This window comes from Linepithema humile, chromosome 6 (genome assembly GCF_040581485.1).
Source record: "Linepithema humile isolate Giens D197 chromosome 6, Lhum_UNIL_v1.0, whole genome shotgun sequence".
Taxonomy (NCBI): domain Eukaryota; kingdom Metazoa; phylum Arthropoda; class Insecta; order Hymenoptera; family Formicidae; genus Linepithema; species Linepithema humile.
The window spans coordinates 24,396,374-24,409,133 of NC_090133.1; the positions used below are offsets into that span (position 1 = coordinate 24,396,374).

General features: G+C 39.1%; 1 protein-coding gene across 7 annotated transcripts in view; it reads right to left on the reverse strand.

The window, feature by feature from the left end:
- LOC105672314 (Dpr-interacting protein kappa) overlaps positions 1-12,760 on the reverse strand; it is a 157,197-nt gene that overhangs the window by 23,021 nt on the left and 121,416 nt on the right. For 5 of the 7 annotated variants that reach the window (XM_012367190.2, XM_012367210.2, XM_012367180.2 and 2 more), the window contains exons 2-3: positions 10,933-11,025; positions 484-587 (exon numbers count right to left, since the gene is read on the reverse strand). In XM_012367190.2, coding sequence (XP_012222613.1) covers positions 484-587; positions 10,933-11,025 — 197 coding nt within the window. The remainder of the gene's footprint in view (positions 1-483; positions 588-10,932; positions 11,026-12,760) is intronic. The other 2 variants (XM_012367207.2, XM_012367206.2) reach the window with 1 other exon arrangement.

Sequence of the window (12,760 nt, forward strand, 5' to 3'; positions counted from 1 at the left end):
TACATTTACATACGTATAAAATGTTTGATAAAATGTTTATGTTAGCAGATGTTTGTTCAATTCCATTCCATTTTTATTTGCACTTATTTCGCCCAACATAAATAATCAAAAACAATAATGAAGCAGAATTAAGAATGTTTAAGGAACTTCTGACATTTTCAATTATAGTTTTGACATGGATTCGCGACCTTAATTTTTTTAAATATTTTAATCGATAGGTTAAATTCACCTCGATAAAATCTAAAATAATTATACGATAACGATATCCCACATGAAATCAGACACGTAGAGCGATAATGAAAACGAGAAGATAATTAAATTTTAAACATGTTCCTTATAATACCAAAGGTTGTCTCATAAAATTTTCTGAATAATTTTAAACGTTGAATTATAAAGGCAAAAGATGATTATCACGGTGTTCGTGACATATGACATATATAAAATTGGAATAAAGACGGAGAAATATGATTTAATTTAAAGTACCTTATACTTTTGTAGATTCTCCACTACGCAAGCCAAGAGAGCATCACGTCCCACGCTTACTGTCACATTCTGGATTTCCTCGGCGAATCGGGGCAATTCGTGATCTGCAACAACAATACAGATATTTCACAGCAACAAAACAAAGTAAGTTATTAAAGTAATATAATAATTGAAACATAATTGCACCCATTCTCGTATTTAATCATTATTATATTTAATTTAATTACAACGCGCGATAAACGCGTAGGAAAATATGAATTTTTAAAGTGCTAAGCTTTCTACCAAATTTTATGGTATAAAATTCCAGTGCCTAAAATTGAATGAAATGTACATTTTAGTTAAAAAACATGTACGCCACTTGCAAGAAATATAAAAAGAGATTTTCCCAGAAGGGAAAAATTTAATTCCAGACTTCTAAGTTGAATTGCAACAACCATGTGAACCAACTAAATCTGATTAGCAATTTCTTGTGCTTTTCTAAATTATACCCCGCGGTATAAATAGAGATAGAAAATATTGTTAACTAGAGAGTTGGTCTTATAACTCTGATTATGTTAGTGCAACCAGCACCTATTTATCATAATCTGTTAAATTATACTGTTGCCTCGGCCATTAAGAGCATTAATTTTTTCTCTCCAAAACAGAATACAGCGTGAATTAATTAGAAAATAAGGTCCCATTATTCATTTATATTTTTTATGTGTTATTTTGCATGGAAATGATTAATGCTCATTGCTGTAGATAATTATGAGATTAAATGTTAATTATGAAAAAAATCCGACGTATTATTCCAAAATGGATTAATAAGAATTTTCTTTCAAATTTCTAAGTCACGTTTTTATTAGAATTATTTTTTTTCAGAATTGATATTTTATATATCAATTTTTGACAACTTTTTAAATTATTATATACCATATATATATATATATAAAATCCGATTATTGAAATTCTGCCGAACATGCTTTACATAGTTTTCGTCATTATTGATATATTATTATTTCATTCGTACGAGATTGGAATGTGATTTTTTTAGAAAAAAACGAGGAACATATAAGAGTATTATACATCGACAATTATTTTGATATCGCTCATGTTAATAAATGTTCCTTTCTACCGCCAACCATGCATCTGATCAAGATAAACTTGTCGCGAGCTAAGCACTTGATTAATCACTTCGACTATTATTCACTTACATACATTTGATACTGGCACGCCTGCACATGTGTTTAGGCAATATATCGTCCGACCTGATTGCGGAGTTATTATCGTTACAACGATGTAATGAGTTGAGGATATTCAGGCCTGTCTGCTTTAAAATACCTTTTATAATACTTTTGTTAATGTCTTTACGATGAACCGAGCATCTGAATTATTTATGGGCAGCGGAATTCATAGGCACGAAGAACGGGAAATAGAAAGATGGAAAGGAGAATAGAATAGGAGGAACAAAGTATCGTGGAGAGAGAAGCACGAAAGACAGAACAGAGAGATGAGTTTCGAGATAAGTTCAAGTTACTTTTAGATCTTTTAAGCGCGACAGCTTGGATACAGGACAATGTTAATTACGCCCTCAAGTGCTTTATTATAAAACGCTTCGCAGTGTTAATTGTCGCGCCTACGATGGCGGAGAATGAAAAAAAAAAAAAAATGAATAACGGGCTCGGGGCAACTCGAAATTCATTGCGACGGTAAAATGCCAGAATAAATGGTTTTACAGGTCCCACTTTGCTGAAGTTGGGAAAGAGATGAGAGTTTTTATATATTGTGCATCTCTCGTGGGAAGTTGAGAGACTGAAAACTTTTAATATGGCCTAAAATCTTTCCGTCTTGCAATCATTATTGAGATACAAGCCCGTTCCAGTCAAATTCAATAAATGGCCAGACTTTCAAATTTTGTTCTTGATCTTTGCATAATGCTACTTGAAGTTATAGCCAACATAAATATGCTTGTTATCTCGTTTGATTGGCAATATACATATAATATATACATATATATATATATATAATTTTTAAATACAGTACGTAAAATTTTGTATGTGCATCAACGAGACACAATGCTGATGGCCGTCGCAGCATTCGACATGTTAATGATAATGTGAGTGAGAATCGTATGAAACTGTTGGAATTCGCAAGCACGTCTCCCGAAAGTCGTTATCAAACTGATTAACAAGCTTTGATTAAGGTAAACCCATGTGTCGGTATGGCACGGAGCGCTTAATAACACGACTCGGCTCCGCGCTGGAAAGACACAATATATTACATACTAGATATACCGTGAATTTCGTGCATAACAGCTCGCAGTTAATGAATATGAATTTCTGCCACCGCACGTATCCGCGAACAGTTTTGGAATAGGTATTTAACATGAACGCTCGTACTCGCGCATTATGTAAACGGAGATAACAATAAACGTGAAATGTGTAGGAACTATTTAACATCTTGTTTGACTTTAAAATACTTATCGCTTTAATCTCCGCGTAAGCTTAAAGCGTAAAACGTCTAATGAGACGAATCATCCAGTATATTTATTTCGCAAATAATTATGAGATTAAATTGAAGCACCTTAAGTATATATATTTCTGAGACAAAGAAATGATGAATGACTCTAACGGATTAGATTTGGAATCCTATCAGTGATAATTGCGACAAAGAACGTCGCTTTCAATCTACGATGTCCACGTCTCATCTCACTCGACATTATCGTACACACCGTCAGGGAAATCGCGTCTTCGTATTGCAAGAGTTTCGAGTCAAAGGCGGCCTTATTTTCTCGTTAAAGAACGATTTAACGAGAAACGAAATTAAGGGTCGCGCTTCTTGCCTCAGAGGCAACCGCCCCTGCGTCTGTCTATCTACTTTTCCACAGCGCACTTCGGTGTTTTCTTAGCACACTTCATCACCTTTAACTGCGCCGGAAACCGCAATAGCGTTTGGCGGCAGCCTTCGGTGCCAAAGGTGATTCAATGGTTTCTCATTAAGTTCCTGTCTCACTTTGTCTCGCTTCTTTGCTTTCTATTGTTCTATTGCTGCTATTTACGTAATAATCATTATTCTCCGACAGTTAGAAAGAAACCACGAACGTAACATATGAGCAACTTTTTTCTCGTTATCTAATTTTTCAAAAATTATAATTAACGAGTTAAATAGATTTTTCTCGCAACGCACATGATATCCGCACGAGCATAATTATCACATTACAGCGCAAGGTGGAAATAGTATAACTTTAGTTTAAAATTATATTATATAGTTGGGTTTAAAATAGAACATTTTAAATTTTGCGTTCCATATCCCCTTTCATTAACATCAACAATTTTTACAGTCATTCAAAACTATTTGCATGAAAATGTCAAGTTTAAATTTATATCTGTAAATCATGAAAGAAAGATTCATATATGTATATATAAAATAACATTTCTATTTTCTCATTAAAGTAATTTTCGGAAACTATTCCAGTGATAATGTAAAAGTTTCTTATATTTATATGAACATATTATCAAAAACACGTACAAGCTTAATAAACGCGAATGGCGTTTGAAGTGGATACAGAGAAAAAACATGGTCGCATTTATATTACCTATAATGCTCCACTCTGATTTGCGTTTGTTATTCCGTCGTATATTTTTATCCCGCGATATATCGTACGTAGCCCGGTACGTAGAGGGCAAAACGAATATTCCGTTATATATGTTATACAGCAGTTCTATCATGGGATACGATTGCGCGGATAGGTACGGTAACTTTTATTGTGCAAACTATCATAAATTCCTGCAAAATTTCATTTCCAAACTACGCCCCACTTCTCGGCTGTATCTGCATTTTGCAGCGAACCGCGACGAGAGCGCGGGAGAATCGGGTTCGAGCGAAACTATTTCGTCGAGGCGCACGGGAAGAAGTTAACAGTTGGACCGACCATTTCCGCTAGGTATTTCGATCAAGCAAGATCTTACGCGAGATAACATTGCCGATTGTTCTACGCGCTATTTCAGTCGGGGTCCAAGTTTCCCCCTCGCCTGTTGAAAACGCACGACATTCGAGAGACGGTTAAAGCTGCATGATGTCCGAACTTACCAGGTGGAAAGCTCTTCAATCGAGAATAATAAACTTTTACGACAAAACTATTTCAAGGAAATTCACGCTGAGTGCAGGTTTTCTGTAACGACGATGACGCGACGACGAAACGGTGCAATAACTATCTTCGATTCAATCGCGATTGCATCGCGACAAAACTGTTTCGCAATAAAAATTAATGAAACAAAGTTGTTTGAAGCGTGAGCAGTGGTTGATCTGCAATGTCAATTTATAGTTTAAAGATTTTCGAATAGTTTGCAAATTTACAAAAAATTGAAACAAAAATACTGTGCATCACAAATTAATTTTTCGTTTTCGGTTAACTTTACGCAAGTGTCAATTTCCGAGCTTTAGAATCCCAAATGAATTCAAACAGTTCGAACTATTCGAACATACCTTCGGCTCAAAAGATCTGAACTATTTGATGTACGATCTTGAGATCCGAACTGTCCGACAATCTGAAATTTCCGAGCACTACCTTCCGAGTCTGTGGAAACTATCTCTTAGATACTATACTATTTTTTAAATCCTTTCTGTAACATTCGAACATCACAAAATATATTGTGATATGCAAATAATTTGGTCACGCGCATTAACAGGCCTTTCAGATAAGAAAATCTTTACCACGTCAAACACTTCGAACATGAAACTCGTGAGGATTTATCTGAAATGAAGTTAGAGTTTATTGGTTTACTGAAGTAAACGGAAAAGGACTTGTGCGAAACGTGCTCAATAATCCGAGCCACGAGATTATCCCAGAGCTGGCAGCGTTTCTTTCGACGTGCTTTTACCTTCGCAGCTTCGCGCTGAAATCACGATGGAATTTTAACAAGTTGCAGCTCGTGCTCGGGTAGCTCGCTCGGAAAACGCACAAAGACTTATGAAAGTCATGAGTTTCCTCATGGAGCAAGCATTGTCGTTCTTCCGCCTCGTTCCACGACAAGTATTATGTACTAAAGGGTAAACACGATGTGAACATACTTCTATTAAGCGTAGATATCGATAAAAAAATCTCGTACTTGAGCTTGCGGCTTCTTCCTATACTCGCAAAACTTATACTCTAAAAACTGCGATAAGAAATAATTGATCTTAATGCAACTGCGGAGCTGCGTCGCAGAATTTAAAAGTTCTCTAGATTTCTCTGCTTTTTCTTGGCTAATAAACTTCTTTTTCTCTGACAACTTTGTAAGCTAAAATACCGACGGTAATTACAGCATTTCAAAGGAAAAGATGAAAATTGTATAAACGGAGAGAAATAAAGGGACTGTGATGTATATAGAAAAAAAACATCATTAAACAAATTTTATTACTATATTTCATAGTATAGAATTTAACGGTGCCTCGCATTGAAATATTAATAAATTTTATCAATTAAAGAATTTTTTATCTTATTTTTATTTATCGCACAGAAAAATTTCAAATATCGGCTGCAACAGCGTGATATTAGTCACTTTCTCGCGTATTCTTACAGAACTATAAGTAGCCTCGGTTTCGAAGTCGTCATATTTCAGGATTTAATCCCACGGAAAATATATTAACGGTGCAACGTCAAGCGATAAATCAGGCAATAAAGGAAAACTCGACGAGGCAAAGAGGTCGGATAAAAAGAAAATAACAGAGCAGAGAAAGTGATCTTCATTATTTCTAAAAGCACTCCAGAGGCACGGCTGGGAACCACTAAGGGTGCCGTGTATAATGTATATACGCGGGTCACCCCTTGTAGGCGTCGCGGAAGGGGTGACTCGAGCGAAAAATACTCGGCCAATATTTCTAATATTCCCGCCCCGATTCAGCTGGCACGGGGTTGGCGGCGGGATTCACTTTGCGCCCGGAGAGCGAAAGAAAGAAAACGAGCGCGGCGAATCGACGTAGACGGCGACCGAAGCCGGAAAGTTTTGCATGAAATTAACGTAGGAAAAATTACTGCTATTACCGGCGGTCCCGCACGTGCAACGGCGAGTTAGGACAAGTAGGAGCAAGATCGTGGCGGCGGTCGTGAGAAGTAAGGCTGGCCGGGCTATAATTATAAGTGCGGCCGTGACTAATTCAATTTTCCCCATCTGCTCGCGATTTGCAGCCGGAATAACTGCGGGGAACGAGATCGTGCTACGGCGACGCGCTGGATAATAGCCGCAGGAAGTGTCGTCTGGTGCAGTAAGGCGCGATAGGTAAGAGAAAAGACGAAGGATGGTTAGAGGCGCCTTCCACCGCGCAGGAGTAACACAGTCGGTTGGGTAAATAAGTCCCGTTTAAATGTAATATCCCGTTGAATTGTGCCTCGGGGCTGCCGTTGCCGCCGTCGCCACCGACGCCATCCCCGAAATCCGATACGCACACATTTGGCAGGTCGATACAACGCCAATTACTTAACGTTTACTAACTATTCAATACGCATCTATCTCTCTCTCTCTCTCTCTCTCAAATTTCCGGACCATCAGAAATTTCGACGGACGAGATAGTTTCAAGTCGCGCCGTGAAGCTTCGTATCGCGCTCTCCGCGGCGATAAAGAAACAAGCTTTATTTGTAGATCTTATGTGTCTCTTCTATGTTCGTCACTCGTCTATTACTTCATTCCCGCGGTTCTCTCGCCTCTAACATCGCCCGATGTTGCCCGTACCTCGTACATATTCCGCGGCAACGCGAAGCCGCAAACTACGATGAAGGAAATTATTTTATTTCGCACTTCAGAATATCACCCCGTGGATTCATTCATATTCATGCCCGCGCCTGAGCACTTCGTCTCCAAAATGTGCCGTGCCTGTGGTCGTGCTGGTTAGTTTAAGATTCAAGCACGGTCTTCTTATAGTCGGCCTAACTCCGTCCCTTATTCCCTTATCGCTTTTGATTTTGCCCCTTAACGAGGACAAATATTACTTGCAATACGGTGCGCCCCGCAAAGCTACGGATGTTCTCTAATGTTCTCAAATTATAAAAAAATATGCAAAATTTCACATCAAAGATCAAGTATTAATGCTAATTGGCAGAGATCCCTGTACAATCCCTATAAAATCATTATGGTGACCGTAGGAATTGTCTATTTCCTTTGTTTATTCCGCGGTTTATTCGCTGGCTCGTCATTCGCTTGCACATCAACTAGACGACAATCGCTTCATTCCCGCAAATTACAGCCGGATCTTATTCAGCTCTTATTCGGAATACGAGGTCTAGTTACGGATCTGATTGTCTCGCGACGAGTAAACTCTCTCCAAATAATGCCATCTCCTTGGTTTATCTAAACAACCCTCAACTTCCCACATTGCCCGCTTAACGCAAGCGACTCTCGGTTGATTAGGGTGCAAACGAACCGTAAGCATTAAATTATTCATCGTGCGTCCCACAGTCGAGACGGTTAATTAACAATCTAGCTGGTACTCGATTAATTTACGTTATTATTAATGCGATATGATTAAAACTTTTTTGGGTTGCGCGCATTGTGTAAAGCAAACTCACTTCACCTCGGTTGGAATCCGATAATGGTAACTACACAAAGTTATTTTAGTTTCTACCCTCATTATTATACACGTGTTGCATCAAAATATTAAATTCTGATGATCTGCTATAATGTTATGTCGACAAAAATCAAATCAGCGTCCAAACAGACATGATGCGCTTTATCTTTTGCAAATAATTTGGCATGTAGGTATCTTAATTCAAACTTTTATTCAAATTTTAGATGTACGCAAATTCTCTTTGTGCATGCGTACACATATAATACTTTATTGCTACCATCACAATTGCAGTGCAAAGAAATACCCACATTAAAAATCTCGCGAGAAATCTACACAGGCGAAACGTCGCAAATCGAGTTGCGAAGAAACGCTGGGTTCCGCCCGAGGCGCAAGGGTTGTCGTTCCTTTTCCCTGGGAATTGGTCAGATCGTAAGATTTCCCGAGTGCCCATGTTACCGATTAGTCTCGGCGCGCACGACGACGAGATCGCGTTTCGGACGGAGGGAGAATTCCCTTCGTCGGAGAAACAGGTGGAACGGGAAATCGGACGGGAAGGAAGGAAGGAAGCAAGAGAGGGGGGGGGAAGAAGAAGGAAGGAAGGAAGGAAGGAAGGAAGGAAGGAAGGAAGGAAGGAAGGAAGGAAGGAAGGAAGGAAGGAAGGAAGGAAGGAAGGAAGGAAGGAAGGAAGAAGGAAGGAAGGAAGGAAGGAAGGAAGGAAACGTCGAACGCGCGCGTACGAGCGTAGCGATAGACTTCTCTCTAGGAGCAAGAGGAACCACGGGGGTTAGCGGGAGATGAGGGAGAAAAGCGGGGTGGCAAGTCGAGCGGCAGCGCGTCACCATTGTGACGAATGATTCGCGCGTGTTCCGTCGAACAGCGTCGTTGCGACCGGCGCGCGTCTCGACGCGCGCGATGCCGGTGCCTTCCGTCCCGACGCGGAAGCCACCGGCGGCACACGGGCATTCGGGAATCACGGGTGTGGGCGATATCGATCGGCGTGGAACGGGCAAATAGAAGGGGACGTGGAACAGGGGCGGAGGGAAGGGGACGGCACTTAGAGAGCCATTGCATACCGAAACTTCCCCGCTTCGCAGGAAGGTTTTCGTCGCGGATTTTCGCGAACAAAAAGGCAAACTCGGATCCTGACGAGAAAGACGAGGACGCGGAGAATCGGAGGACCGGAGAAGGGCGATAGCGGACGGAAATGGTGGGCAGAGGCGGGGGGGGGGGAGAGAGAGGGGGTAGATGAGAGGGCGGATGAGCTGGAGCTGGCGAGATTTCATCCGGCTTTTGTGACGCGGCTGATATATTTTTATCTGACGTGGGGATTCGACGACTGCTCGAACCGCTCCTGGTCGGGTGCTCGTCTGATATCGACCGATAAGACATATGCAAATGGTTATTAAACTATGCCGAGCGAAAGCGGGACGTTCGTTTCGATTCGCGAAATTCTGGTGGGATTTGACGCAGCTAGTCATAAGGGCTTGGCTATTGAAAATTCAGGCTTGTCGGTGCGCTGATCGTATATGTAGGGCATTGGCATGAGATACGCGAAAAAGTGTCACGTTGCAGCCACGATATTAAAAAGTCACGCTACAGGCAAAAAATGGAGTTAAATTTTTTATAGCCTTTATGTAGCTTTTATTCTTGTTAATTCAATATTTAGATTATATTATGCAACACTGAAGCATACTCGTCTACTTTTTTAATAAATAACGAGAAATACGACGATGGTAAGCTGCTTCTTGCATTTCCATTAATCAAATTACATTCTCGCGAACATGAAACTATTGATGTCAGTTTTTTTTTTTTTTTTTGTTTTGTTGTTATTTTATCAATATTTGTTTTCTAAATAAATTGAAAAATCAATTTTAAAGCGCAAGCAAAAAATAAATAAAATAAAACTAAAGTAACAAATGGCATTATGTAATACAATATGTTGCATCAAGTTTATATGTTTTAAATCATGATATAGGCAGCGGTCAAATACTTCGAAATTGCTTTGTATAAAAGTGTAATTCAAAAAGTCACGTTCCACACACACGATAACAGATAATTCGATAACACGAAAATCTTGCACTAAGCGAGTATATTGCTCTTTAAATTGCGACGATGACTAAATTGCTCATAAAATTAAAACGACTATACCGCAGATATCGCTTTTTATTACTCTGCCACCGTTTCACGCCATCCATCGACCAATACACTTGTTAGCTGCATTATGCAGCTAGCAATTCGGCAAAAATCGAACTTATTGGCGTTCACTATTTCTCGTAACAATAAATATTGTATATGATATCAAAAAAATATTGCGTGGTATAAAAAAATCCATTGCTATGCAAGAGAACAACGCGCTTATTTTCAATAGAGATTATACATATAAAACAATCCGCGCTCAATACGGCGATAAGCTCGCAGCGGGTTTATCGTCGCTGTGTAATATCGAAAAGAGCTTGAGGTCGATGCGCTATGGCGCAAGAATCGAATCGCGGCGGAGGGAGACGGAGGAAGGGGGTACAAGTTATTTTACAAGTGCAAGCGGATATGCTGAGGCGTGAAACGGTCCATTTCATGAGGTGCTCGCGATTCTGTACTATATGTACATATACATGTACGACATGGACATATACATATACATATGCATACATATATATATATATATATATATATATATATGTATATACATACGCGCACGCGTGCATATGCAATCGTTAACGTAACACGAGAGCGCTCCGGTGTTTCGTAGTTTATTTTGGCCTTTAACGCAAACAACAAGGACGATAATGCTCGGTCCCGGTTGACACTCGCAACACGCAGTCACGCGAGTCCGATTTTGGACATCGAGTGCATTCCCGCAACATCCCGCGGGATCTAGCGGCTTTTGCTAGTGATTTCCGGCTGGATTGCGCTCGTCAACGTATGGTCACTCACTGTTATTGTAACTGTCCGATAATGATGCATCCTGCGTACCGTGATGGTGGCCCGACGTCTGTCCCAGTAACAGATTCCTCGCTTGTTGTCGTCCTGTAACATAGGAGAGAATGCAGAGCATTAAAGATCAGAATCTGTCAATTATCAATTGTAAATGCAAGTTAAAGTGACGGATCTCATTCCTTTATCTATCAATAAACGGTGCGAATCCACCGAAACTTATGCTGCATATTTCCGGTAAGAAGTATCGGAAAACTACTTCGCGTATCCGGTTATTTCAGGTATTATCAAAAGTAAATTAAATTCTGCATGTCTCGATTGTTTACATGGTGGTTGTCATGAGAACGATGTATCAAACGTGAAACAGCATCGGGAATCGTAGAGCATACTAAAGTGAAATATATCGAAAATCCGATTAAATCAGAAACGTTCATGAATCAGTTTAATCGAAATCAATTAAATAGAACCTATGATTTCAAGTACTCTGGTATCATTCGCGAATTCGGATAACAGACGAGTACTCAGATACGTAGAGAATATGTGCTGTACCGCTTACACCGTACAGTATTCGCGCACACAATAAATTCGATATCTATTCCAAAAGATTTGTATGTAAAATTGAAAAATTGAAGATCCGCGATTTTAATTTCACGATATTTTACATTCCATGAAAATGCATAAGCAAACCATCATACTGTTGCGCCATAGATAAGATTGAAAAGATTGATAGTTTAGCTGAGAATATTTGTAGTACTCATACTGCGGCGAGTTGCCACGCTAGCGAGACAAAACGATACATATTAGCGACATTTTGTCCGCGACGTGTCACTTTGAAATAGTCTCATAGATTTATATGCTAGATGATGCATCGAAGTGACAAGTGACACACGATGAACACGGGCATGCGTCGCCAGGAACATCGTTTACGCCGTTCAGAAGCGACGCATGTCACTTTGGAAGCACGCTTGCTACACCAGGCGTTTACTTCCTTATTACATTGAATGAAATAATCATGAGAATGCATTAATATATTATCAGGCATTGTTATAAAAATCACGTTACGAAAAATTATATTATGCATAGATTATAATTTTAAAAAATCAAGAGAGAGTTAAAAAAATTATTTTCAGAAGAAGCTTCGAATCTGCGTGTGAAATAGAACATAAATGCGAGAAATTTAATTACAACTTTAAATTACACACCAAAATTGATTAAAAATTTACAATACGGATGATAAAAAATATTTACAGATCGATAAAAAATATTTAGTAAGCAAAGCGATTCATTCTGCCAGTAAAAAAAATCATTTTTGTAACGAAAGCTTCGTAATATAGTTGCAGAATTTTTGTGAATCGGGGGTAAAAGTTACGAAATTCAGTGCATATCTGATCTCACCATGCGTGATCGCTTTTTTACAATCGTCCACTGTGCATTGTAAGGGTAGGATGTCCAATGACTGCAACGGCATCCGAGCCGAGTCCTGACGAGTGTGAAATTACAGCGCGTTTAAAATGCCTCGTGGCGTTTTTTGATACGGTTGAAAGATAAATCGGGCACTCTTCGTCCCGCGCAGCCATCAAATCCATCGATAATAAAAGCGAATAGTAATACAAGAGCCTCTACAGTACTTTTATTTTCGGATCAGTGCAAAGCTTTAAACTTATTGATAATAGATATATTCAGTTATTTTATCCGGCTATATTGCATATTGCATCATTCACTTGTAATGTTGCAATTGTAAAGAAATATTTATTTCTTTATCGTACCAACTTACACTAATTATATTTTTAATATGCGTAATTTCTTTAATTTTTTTTGTAAGCAAAAT